The sequence below is a fragment of the Sus scrofa genome, chromosome 15 (genome assembly GCF_054392235.1).
Source record: "Sus scrofa isolate SSC_HxYL_T2T_F1_AM1 chromosome 15, Sscrofa_HxYL_maternal_Yorkshire_Landrace_v2.0, whole genome shotgun sequence".
NCBI lineage: Eukaryota > Metazoa > Chordata > Mammalia > Artiodactyla > Suidae > Sus > Sus scrofa.
Window position 1 is genome coordinate 120,121,180 of NC_139397.1, and position 12,016 is coordinate 120,133,195.

Genomic DNA, 12,016 nt, shown 5'->3' on the forward strand with positions numbered 1-12,016 from the left:
AATAGCAAATTTTTTGTCTGAGTAGCAGTTTAAATTGAGGCAAACTGAAAAAATAAATAAATAAATAAATTGAGGCAAACTGGAGGTGCCATTTTTATTTGAGATTTGAGATTTGTGCCTTCTCTCACCTTTTTTTTAATGGTAACACTCAGTACTGCTGAGGTATTGGTAAAACTGATACACTTAACACACTTCCAATGGGTTGTAGTTTGGTTCAATTCGCTTGTAAATCAAAATGGCAGTATGACTTGTGAAACATGGAAAATTTTCATATCCATTGATTCAGTATTTCTGACTTCTGGGGATTTATCCTAAGGAAATAGCTGAGCAGAAAAAAAAAAAAAATGGGTGAAGGTGGCCATTGCAGCACTATCTGTAATACAAAAAAATTGGAAACAGCCAGAGACGTTATTAAATTAATTGTGTGGGATTTAATTCAGGCATTAAAAAATAATGTTTGTTTTTCCTAGAAGCTTTGATTTAATACAAAAGGTTTAACACAGAGTTTTTCAACTTCAACACCATTGCCAGATAGTCTTTGTTGTGGGAGCTTTCTCATGCATTGTAGGATGCTAAGCAGCATCCCAACTCTCTACCCACTAGATGCCAGTAGCGCGAGCGCGCACGTGGCGCGCGCGCGCGCACACACACACACACACACACACACACACACACACGGCCACTAGTGACAGTCAAAAAGTGTCTCCAGTCCATGCCAAATGTCCCCTGGAAGGCAAAAATCACACACATCCCAGCCCCAACCCCACGTTGAGAACTACCGATTCCATTTTAAAAGTGGAAATCAAAGTGATGTCAACTGTGACCTCAACTGTGCAAAAAAATTGCTGTGTCTTTAAAGACCTGCAAATAATAGTGTTTGAAATGATGGCTATGTTGGGCTACATTTTTGGTTTTTATTTTATCTGCTTCATTTTTCATTGTTTTTCTTTTCTTTCCAAAATTCTCCCTGTAAAGAGGAATAATGGATCATGAGGAGAGCTGGCTTAAAATGACCAGGAGCAAACAGCAGGTATACAGCAAGTGAAACAAGGGTCAACACCACAGTGTCATTATTTTTTTTAACTGCTGTTTAAATTATTTAACCTTAATTAGGTTTGTATTAGATTATTGGATAGGGCCATCAGAATTCTCTTGTAAGAATTCAACAACCCCTTTTCAGCATTTTATGCCTCTGATCCTAGGCTTTAAGGAGGTGAGGGGCAAATCACCTATTTTTCTGAAAAGTCTGGATCTCAAAATATGAAGCCCTCTAATCCATCCAAATCTATCTATGCAAGCTTGGGAGGAGATGGACCCTGAGCCCACTCCTTAATGGAGTTGTCAGGGCAGAGAGGCTGTCAATACAAAGTATCAAAGTACAAGCTCAAACCTTAATTAGATTCCCAAGAATCATTGTGTCTCTTTGTTTAAAATAAGAAAGAAACCATCTCACTAGTTTTGACATTGTCCATTTTCTCTTCCTTTGTTAGGGAGAGCAAACATCCTTTCTCACTTGCTTTTATCTTGGGTTTTGTCTTGTTGCTTTGCAGGGATCAGAACTTTGGTAGCATCCTAAAAATCCTGCTAAACAAGAATGATGTCCTTTTTTCCCATTTGACAAAGCCACTTCTATTTCGACCTGTACTATCTCTTGAGTTCAGGTTTTGTGAGTTTACAACAGTATAAATTCATATTTGATCTTATGTGTCCCAAATTTATCTCTTTCAGATTTCAAAGAGTAGGCTGTAATTCTATCACGCTAAGGATTTAGGTTGAATAAACCTATGTTTACCCCATCTGTTTCCTTGGTGGTTTCACAGATGGTGTTCGTATCCCCTTTCAGTCTTCCTCTTTCAAGAGAAAAAAAGAACACCTGTAGACACACTAAGTTTTTGTGCTGGGATACAAAGGTAACCCTTTGTTTCAGTGTCCTTCTGAACCATACCCTGCCTTTTGTTGAACTTTTAGCTGTTATTTAACGGAACAAGTTATTCATCTTTTAGGACAGATTTTTTTTTTTTTTCTTATTCTGCTTTACCCAACCTAGTCCCCCACATGTTGAGCACAGTTCCTGGCACATGGTGACTCCTCAAAAACAATTTCTAGACAAATCTGCCCTGGCTAGAAAACGCCTCTAAGTAGAATTTGGACACGGCACTTGTTCTATTTCCAGTGAAATGATGTGGAAGTTCAGCTGACATTTCTCTAACAACTCACATCAGCTCAGAACACTGCCTGCTGTTGGTTGCCATGATTTGATGTTTGTCTCTCTGGAAAAGCTTTGGGTCTTGTGCAGCATCGCCAGGCATTCTTCTTGGAGATGGTTTTTTGAGGCTGATAAGTCAGAGTGTGCCTAGCAGGGCTGCCTGGGAGAGTTAACTGCCTGCCTCTCCATCTAGAGAAATCCCCCCTACTCCTCACCTCCTGTTTGTCATTTCGAGAGGCCTGGCCTAGCATTCCCCCCACCCCCAGCTCTATGCTCCAAGCAGCCTCCTCCCCTCCCTTTCCCTCCCCCTTTCTCTCTCCCAGGTTTTTGTAAATAGCTTTGGTTGGGGAAGTTAATTCAAAGGGGTTTTTTGAAGATCTAAGCGAGCTTCATCTTCTGATTCAATCTTACTCACAGGATTGCTTTGTCAGCCCCAAAACTCCATTGACAATTTAAGGATAATTTACAGAGAGCAGCTTGTTTTTAATTACAAAACTGAGGCTTTTATTTGTTGAATTTTCACTGCAACTATTATTTATGCCAGTAAGTCTGCATTTCTTGATCTGCTGGCTACTAGTTCCAAGCAGACACATGATACGTGCCTGGTTTTTTTTTTTTTTTTTCTTTTTCTTATGAAAAATTTCAAATGCAGAGAGAATAGCATCATGACCCTCCATGTATCATAAGCTTTAACACTTATCCCTCCATTATCTTGAGGGGGTCTTTGTAAATGGTAACAACAGCCAGTGCTTTTGAGGTTTACAATGTACAGGGTTTAGGATTCTCTCCCTGAATCCTTACAACAGCCCTGTGAGATACGGTTATTCTCCCCACTTTACAGATGAAGAAACAAATGTCACAACAGACTGGACCCCATTTAACACACAATCTGCACTTTGCCAAAAGGCCTGCTGGTTTGGGAACCCCACAAAGCTGCTGCTGTTAGGTCCCAGCTTCGGCCATACTGACTGTGGGGTTCTTTCAGCCGGGCTGTGTCCCCATCTCTGAGGCTCCACTTCCTCACCTGTAAAGGACAATGATATTTCCCTCCTGAGGTCATGACAAGGATCAGATGAAACTACATATGGAAAAGAATGAACACAATGCTTGTCACTAGGCGATCCCGTAAATTACAATAGTAATTAGTATTCTGTTCTCCGCCCTCTGCTTAAAAGCCATTAGAAACAGAACTTGAAGAAATAGCAACAACAACAACAACAACAACCAAAAAAAAAGACCAAAAAAAAAAAAAAACTTTAAAAAAAAAAAAAAAGGAGTTCCCGTAGTGGCGCAGTGGTTAACGAATCCGATTAGGAACCATGAGGTTGCGGTTCGTCCCTGCCCTTGCTCAGTAGGTTAACGATCCGGCGTTGCCGTGAGCTGTGGTGTAGGTTGCAGACGCAGCTCGGATCCCGTGTTGCTGTGGCTCTGGCGTAGGCCGGTGGCTACAGCTCCGATTCAACCCCTAGCCTGGGAACCTCCATATGCCGCGGGAGCGGCCCAAGAAATGGCAACAACAACAACAACAACAACAAAGACAAAAAAAAAAAAAAAAACTTAAAAAAAAATAAAAAAAAGAAAGAGAACTTGGAGTTTGTACGCAGTCTAAGGGTGAGATGTCGGAAAGGAGAAGCTTGACTGGCAGGAATAACCTAAAGGTCTATAAGTCAATCTACCTACTGCCCCCCCCCCCCCCCGCGACTCCACCCTCCCTCCAAGCCCAGACCATCCGCCCCCCCAAAATATCCTCCATGCTGTCTGGAATTTTGTTTGTCTACTTTATGTAACCCTACCTATTACAGATGCCTTTGGGTTTCTCATATCTCATTGGGGATTTTTTTTTTTTTTTTTTTTTTTTTTTGTCTTTTTGCCATTTCTTTGGGCCGCTCCGTCGGCATATGGAGGTTCCCAGGCTAGGGGTCGAATTGGAGCTGTAGCCACCGGCCTACACCAGAGCCACAGCAACGCGAGATCCGAGCCATGTTTGCAACCTACACCGCAGCTCACGGCAATGCCAGATCGTTAACCCACTGAGCAAGGGCAGGGACCGAACCCGCAACCTCATGGTTCCTAGTCAGATTCGTTAACCACTGCACCACAACGGGAACTCCGGGGATTGTTTTTTAATTGTTTTCCTCCCTGCACCTAAGGGAACACAGCTGAAGGCCAGGGGGAGGGAAGCAGAGAATTTTGTCGGGGGAGGGGCACAGAGGGGACCTGTTATCCCCCAGCCCCCAATTCCCATGGCACATGGCTGCCCAGGAGCACTGAGAGGTCAGAGGACAAGAGGGCAGTGGAAGGGAAGGGGGCAGGGAAGAAAAGGAAAAGACATCTTTCTTTCTCCTCTTCAGCCCTGGGCTACTCCAGCACTACCAGGGCTAGTTCACCTCCTTAGCCCAGCCGAATTATGGGTTAGATACGTTTCTGTGGGTCAATGTAGGAATCAAAGCACCACAGGTAGCCTTTCTTTTTCTAGGAAAAATTTCACTTTTTGCACTGAAATTAGTTTGCAAGTTGAGATTCCCTGTCTCTCGGGTGTTAGGTCGGAAAAGTCACACCAGAGCCAACATAACAAAGAAGTCACACAGTCCGGGGTTAAAGTTTGGGGTTAGATGGAGCTAGGGACTTGTTCATATTTCCCACCCTGCACCCCACCACCTCCCACCTCCTCGTCTAAGTCTAAAATAGGATGTGTCATCTCTCAGATGCAGGCAGAGTTCCAGCCTGAATGCAGCCACACACCCCCTCACAGAAAAAGCGAGTTGCTATCTCCCCTGGGGCAGGAGCTTGCTATTTGGGCTTTAAAATTTTCTCTTCCAGCTCCTGCTAAGCCAGATAAACAATGATTCTGTTGTGTCAACAAAGCACTTAATTAAACCAAGGACAATATCAATTAGAACTCACGGATAAGATTTACTTCCAGATAGTAGAAGCCCTGGAATTAAAGTGTCCTGGGTTTCATTATCCCAAAGCTCCCTGAGGAGAACCCTGAGGTAGGGAAACTGAGGCACAGAAGGCTTAGCGAATTGGCTAAAGTCACCACATGAGTCTCACACAGAAGCAGAGACTAGAGATTGCTGTGTTTCTCTTCCTGACCTAATGTTTGCTAGCTGTTGGGCTAGCTTGCTAAATGCTTAGAAGGATATAAAATCTCCTTCCATAGAGTTGAAGTATAGAAAAAAGTGAATGAAGGCAAAAATTCCTGATGGGAGGGAAACAAGAAAGCTTTTCTCTGGCTTCCACCAAAACCGTATCTCCACCGTGCCTCCTTGTGGGGCCCTCCTAAGACTGTCCACTCAGACTGTGTCACCAGCACCAAATTGCCTTTAGAACATAAACGGAGGGAGTTCCCGCTGTGGCTCAGTGGGCTAAGGATCTGACTGCAGTGGCTTGGGTTACAGCTGTGGCTTGGATTTGATCTCTGGCCTGGGAACTTCCGTATGCCACGGGTGTGGCAAAAACAAAAACAAAACGGGGGCCAGGATGTCAGGTGGCCAAAACGAGCAACAGGCATATGGACCCCTGGGCACACTTGGGGTAGAGGGAACCACCCCGTGGTTTCGGGTCCTGTCGGCTTCTCAGGAAGAGGCCGTGCAGGAGGCCAGGCTGTTGAATGGACATCCCGTGTTCCATCTGGCCTCCTGAAGAGAAGACTAGAAGTCTCCTGCCTCTCCAGGCCAGGAAACCTAGACAGAGACAAGACCTCAGAGTGGGACCTGAGTGTGGCCAGCCTTGCATAGACTAGATCCCTTCCATGTTAACCTGCGTTGACAGTGTATACAGAGCCCCTGGCCCACTCAGATCCCTCCCCAGGCAGCCCAGTCATAGGGACCCCAGCAGAGGTCCATGCCCCACTCGGCCCCATACAGGTCCCCATTCCTACTGCCCACTTTTAGTTCCACAGGCTTCAAAGGGCAAGAAACAACAGGGCCTGAAAAGGCCAAGCACAGGGGAGCTTGCCACGCCTTCAGCTCACAATTCCAGGCAGGAGTGACCTTTTCCAGGATTTGATTCCCAACCCCAGTGACGTATCCATCCCCACCGGGATTCAGAGTCACCCCCTTCCCTCCCCACCACCTTCTGGGGAAGTGGAGGGACAGACTCTCAGCCAGGAAGGGAGGCCTGGTGGTCCAAAGGAGCAAGTGACTCTTTTCCTTTTGTTTGCTCACAGAAGGGGACAAACGCCCTGTGTGCACTGAGGTTTGATGTGAAAACTTGTTAGACCACATAAGGGTTTCAGCAAAGGCCTCCCGACCCCGCTCTCCATGCATTAAGATAATGGTGGGGTGTGTAGCGCATTTCAGAGCTTGGCTACAAAGGCCCTCCTTCCTTCTGTTTTTCTCCTCCAGCTCAGCTTGCCCACAGGTTCCCAGAGACTCTTGGCAGCTTGCTCTCAGGCAAAATGAAGTTGTGAGCTGCGTGGGAGGCAGTTAGACAGCAAGAGCACTGCAGCCTCCTTAATGAGGGACAATAGCTCTTCTTGGAGCCACAAAGCGGCAGCTACAGAGATGGGGAACCCCAATTAGAAAGGAGTGGGAGAGGTAAAGAGACGCCTGCAGCACAGATCTGTATCTGAGGTGGCTCTGTGGGACCTATGGGTGGAGAGCTAGCTGGTTGGGTTTAGAATCTCCTTTCCTTCTCAAAATAAGACGCACCAGGGACTGTAGAGCCAACTCCTGGTGATGGCCCTTTAAAATATACAACTCGAAAAGAAGAGGGGGAGTTCCTGTTGTGGCTCAACAGGTTAAGAACCTCACATAGTATCCATGAGGATGTGGGTTCAAACCCTGGCCTTGCTCAGTGGGTTAAGGATCCAGCACTGCCGCGAGCAGTGGTGTAGGTCAAAGATGTGGTGGCTGTGGCGTAGGTCGGCAGCCACAGCGCCAACTGGACCCCTAGCCTGAGAACTTCCAAATGCTGCAGGTGTGGCCCTAAAAAGAAAAAAGAAGAGGAAAAATTATTGGAGAAATAATATTATTAGGAAAATTATTCTTCTTGAGTTTGTAACTCTTGTCATTATAATCCAAGACTAAGCAAGGAAATGCCATTTATCCTATTTAATGGACATCATATGTTAGTTTTGCTACCTTTTATATGTGTGCAAATGGATATTTGTACGGAGCCGATAGCTTTCTTTTGTTCTGGCTTTCAAGTGAATCACATTGTGTTTACAGCAAGATAATAATCCTGGATTTTCCTTGGCTCAGTCTGTCACAGCATAAGATTAGCTCTTGAATTCATTAACAGTCATCTCCTTTTAAATGTCAGATAACTTTTTAAATGCCAAGCATTTACACCACGGCTTCTGTGCAATTCAAATCAGCTTTAGCAAATTAACTCATTAATCTTTATTGTTTCATTTGCCGAAGAGAAAGGCTTCCAGGTGTTTTTAGCAGAACATAAAAATCTTAAATCATTTACAGGACAATATAGGTGAGGGAGCGGGGTTTGATTTTCTGCTAACCATTTCATCAGTTAACCTGCTACCCTTTCCATCCGTTCAGTAATCATTCCCACTGAAGTGTACACATAAAAAAAAAAAAAAAAATCTCTTCGGGCATCTCTGCTTTCTTCCGCTTTGCCCTTCCTCCTTCCCTTTCCTTGTGTTTTCTTCTCCCATCTCCTCCCTGAGACCATGACTCCCGTTTACTATGTATTCTGCCATCTTCAAGAGCCACAAATGTCTGTTAGGGTGGCTCTACTACCCAGAAGACAGAGGAGGGCCTCACAGGGTCAGGAACAGAGTCAGAAAGCTGGGGCAGAACAGGCCTAGATAGCAAGGAATTCTACTTTCCTTTCCAAAGAACCCCTCCAATTAATCGGATACAGGCTACCCTGATGGCCAAAGATAGCTCCTTCCAGGCCCGGCTCCTTGTCACCCAGCTTGCTGCTCGAATGTCACTTCCCCAGAGAGCTCTTCCCTGATCACCCAAAGGCGAGCCCCACCCCCTCCCGCAGCAGCCTCCATCCCCTCACCACGTCCCTGGCCTCAGAGATGTCTCACCACCTCAACTCACCCTGCTTATTGATGGGTTTGTCTGACACACACAGGACCACGCCATACATATCCAATTAAATGAGTAAAGTGAAATGAAACACCACCCCAACGCATAGCTCTTTTTCCTGCTTTCAACTTTCTGACTTTTCCTCTTCTGGCCTCCCAGAACCCTCTTTATGTATTTAATCTTCTTTCCTCCCATCTCCCAAACCCCCTTTCACTGTCTTCTATTTGTTAGAATACTTGAGCGTAATAAGCATAATAAGCACATTCCAGTGACTCTAGAGCCTTCCCTGAAAACATTCCATCAAGCCAGAATTGATGGCCCCTAAACGTGAGGGGGATGATGAGCCATACAGTCAAGAGAATTGTTTCATCAAAAAGATTTATAGGTCAAGTGATTTGGAGAGACTTTTCTCAGAGCCTCTCAACTCCCCACTCTTCAATCTGAGCCCCGCATAAGGAGTTAAAGTAATTCCAGCCATTGGAACTCATCTTGGCTCTGCCTTTTGTCCCCCAACCTAACCCAAAACCTTCTCTTGGAGATAATGGAGAAACTTCCCTCAAAATCACTATTGTCTGATTTCGATTATTCCACCCAGTGATTCATACATGATTTTGGAAGCTGGAAAGCTTTAAGTGCTTTGTCTGATTCTCACTTGGCCCAAATGCTTTCATTTGATCTACAAACAGGGAGGGGAGGTCTTGCTCTGAGAAGCTAATCAGATATATAGCTGAGACGACAAAAATTTGGCTATGTTCTTGTCCAGAAAAATCTTTATCTCTAGCCACATTTCAAAACAAAGGGAAAGGGTGTGGGCGTTTATCGGAATGATGGCTGCTTGTGGGGACTCACCAGCTGTTAATTCATCATTAACACTTAAAAATGTAATATAAAGGTTATGGGAGGGAGTTATGCCCAGAGAGACAGCCATCCCAGAGTTAGTCTCCTAGAAAATATGGAAATGATCAAATCCACGCCCAGGGTGATCTCATGGCACACTAATGTCTGTGACCCCAGAAAATCGGCCCTGAAAAATAGCAAGTGACTTTCCTCCTTGGGAGTGAGGAGCCTGAGCTAAGCAGAGGACAGGCCTCTGGAGGTCAGACCTGCTTCCTGGAAAGGTGTCTTTCGTGCCCTCCGCATTTTAACCAAGTTGGGCCATAACACGTAGCTTGCCCCAGTGTTATCATTAGCCTTTTCTTCGGCAAATATGTATCAAGGTGCATTCATCTCCAGACCCTGCAGGGAGCGCTGCGGTTACCTGGGAATAAGACAGTTGCCGTTCTTGCCCTCATAGAGTTTATAATCCAACGGGAAGGAGAGGTGGCTGTACAAGCTTGAGCATCACTCTGGGCCACGGCGGGGAGCGCTCAGTTCTCTGGGGTGTTGTAGGAGGCACAGATGAGCCAGACCTGAAGGATGCAGAGGAGTTAGCAGGGAGAGGTGTGCTCCCTGGAGAGGGAAGAGCATGTGGACAGCCTTGCTTCAGGAACTGAAGGGTCAGTCCTGATGGTGGCCCTGTGGCTTTGCTCTTCCCACAGCAAGGTCAACATCTTCTTCAGAGAGCCCCGCAGAAACTTCCTTCAGAGCTTTACTTCCCACCTTCTTCAGAGCTTTGCTCAAACATTGTTTTCTCAGAAGGGGAAGAGGGTGGGGAGGCTTGTGAAGGCCTTCTTTGCTTAAAACTGCAGTCTCAGGAGTTCCCCTTGTAGCTCAGTGGGTTAAGGACCCAGTGTTTTCTCTGAGAAGATGTAGGTTCGATCCCTGGCCTCACTCAGTGTGTTAAGGAGCCATTGTTGCCATAAACTGCCAGTGTAGGTCACAGAGGCAGCTCGAATCTGGCGTTGCTGTGGCTGTGGTGTAGGCCTCAGCTGCAGCTCCAATTTGACACCTAACCCGGGAACTTCCGTGTGCTGCATGTGCAGCCTTAAAAAGAAAAAAGAAAACTCCAACCTCTACCACCATCCCCAGCTACTCCTCACTCTCTTTATTTTTCTCTATATCATGAATCACCTTCCAACACAACTTATGTTCCGCTTATTTGCTTATTATCTCTTCCCTCTCAGTGGAACATTTGTGCAGTTTCCCTGAGAGTAAAGACTTCTGCCTGCTTCTTGCACTACCGTATCTACTCCACCGGACGTAGACCAAGCACTCAATAAATGTTTGTTGAGTGACTGAATGAGGCAAGAGAGACAGTCAGGGCCAGGCAGGAAGGATCTTGAAAACCTTTTAAGCAGGCTGGCCTTCATCCTAAAGGTAAAGGCCTTTGAAGGTTTTCAAAAGGAGAGTGATGTGGTCAGTTTGCATCCTGGAGAGACCCCATAGGTTGCAGTATGGGGCACGGGCTGGAAAACAACTTCAGACCAAACTCTGTAATGCTCTGAGCCATGACCCCACCTGCGTGTTTTAGCAACAGGGTCCCCGGGGCTTGCAGGACTCCTCCATCCACCCATTCTTCCCTCCCTCTCTGTTAGATTTGTTTGCATCATTCCTTATGACACATCAAATACATTTTAAATTTGGAAATAAACTGGAATCTTGATATAACTTTGCTGCAAGGCAGATTTGGTAACCATTCATGGAAGCTGTAGAAGTATCAGAAAGAGCTCATTTTAAAAAAGAGTTTGGGGGAGTTCCCTTCATGGCTCAGCAGTTAACAAACCCAGCCAGTATCCATGAGAACTCAGGTTTGATCCCTGGCCTTGCTCAGTGGGTTAAGGATCCGGCATTGCCGTGAGCTGTGGTGTAGGTCGCAGATGTAGCTTGGATCCCGTGTTGCTGTGGCTGTGGTGTAGGCCTACAGCTACAGCTCCGATTGGACCCCCAGCCTGGGAACCTCCATATGCCTCAGGTGCAGCCCTAAAAAGACCAAAAAAAAAAAAGAGTTTGGGGAAATCCATGATTTCAGCTCTGCCACTTACCAGCTATATGGCAGCTGGGCAAGTTAACCTCCCAGAGCCTCCAGTTCCTCATCTATGAAATGGGAACAACAATACCTACCTCACAGGGTTGTCATGAGGATTAACTGAAATAATTACAACCCTGAAACATAATAAGACCCCCCCCCAATTCCCACTTTCCCATTATGCTGACCCCGGGTATGACTTAATAACCAGTCTTGGGTTATTCTCTATACATACGGGCCCCCTGTGTCTTCCATGGTAAAAATAGGTGTTACTATTAGTGTTCCAACGATGAAGAATTACTTTCTATAAATATTTGGGGATTTGAACTAGCTCTTGTCACACTGTGTATCGTTTCTGTGAAAGTTGGGCTTTCTGCTTCTCTTCACAGGGAGCCCAGCAGTCCTTGGAGGCAGCAGCTCAGAAGACAGGAGAGCCTCAAAGTTGTATAAATAAAGGGCTGATATGTTCAAACAGAAGAGGATTTTACACACGCAAGCTGCACATCGACGTGACGCCGTTCCTGAAGGTGATCTCACACTGAGAAGACGAGGGGTTTTATAGACACACACACAGGAATTCCAGTTAATACACTCCTGCCTGGTACAAAAACAGCTTCAGAAGTCCCTCGGAGTTCCTGCTTTATCAGAAGGGACAGAAAATAGGCAGTTTGTAGCAGATGAAGAAAGAACAAATTAGGACAGTAATCACAGGCCGCCATCGGGGACGAATCAGTTGGGTGTCTGGTCTGGGTGGTGGAGGACAGAGAGGAGAAGGGATCACCTTGAGCCACTCACAAAACAGGCAAATATGATTCATTTTGTCTTGACAGTAGCTGAAATCATTGTTACTGTTTTTACCACCTTAACTTGGTAGAGCTGAAGATTCTACCTGATTCTTTT

At 45.7% G+C, this 12,016-nt stretch overlaps 1 protein-coding gene across 4 annotated transcripts in view; it reads left to right on the forward strand.

Moving 5' to 3' along the window:
- The window catches only part of KIAA2012, a 136,734-nt gene that overhangs the window by 63,494 nt on the left and 61,224 nt on the right, over positions 1 to 12,016 (forward strand). For all 4 annotated transcript variants that reach the window (XM_084998409.1, XM_005672082.4, XM_084998410.1 and 1 more), the window contains one exon: positions 11,506 to 11,643. In XM_084998409.1, coding sequence (XP_084854535.1) covers positions 11,506 to 11,643 — 138 coding nt within the window. The remainder of the gene's footprint in view (positions 1 to 11,505; positions 11,644 to 12,016) is intronic.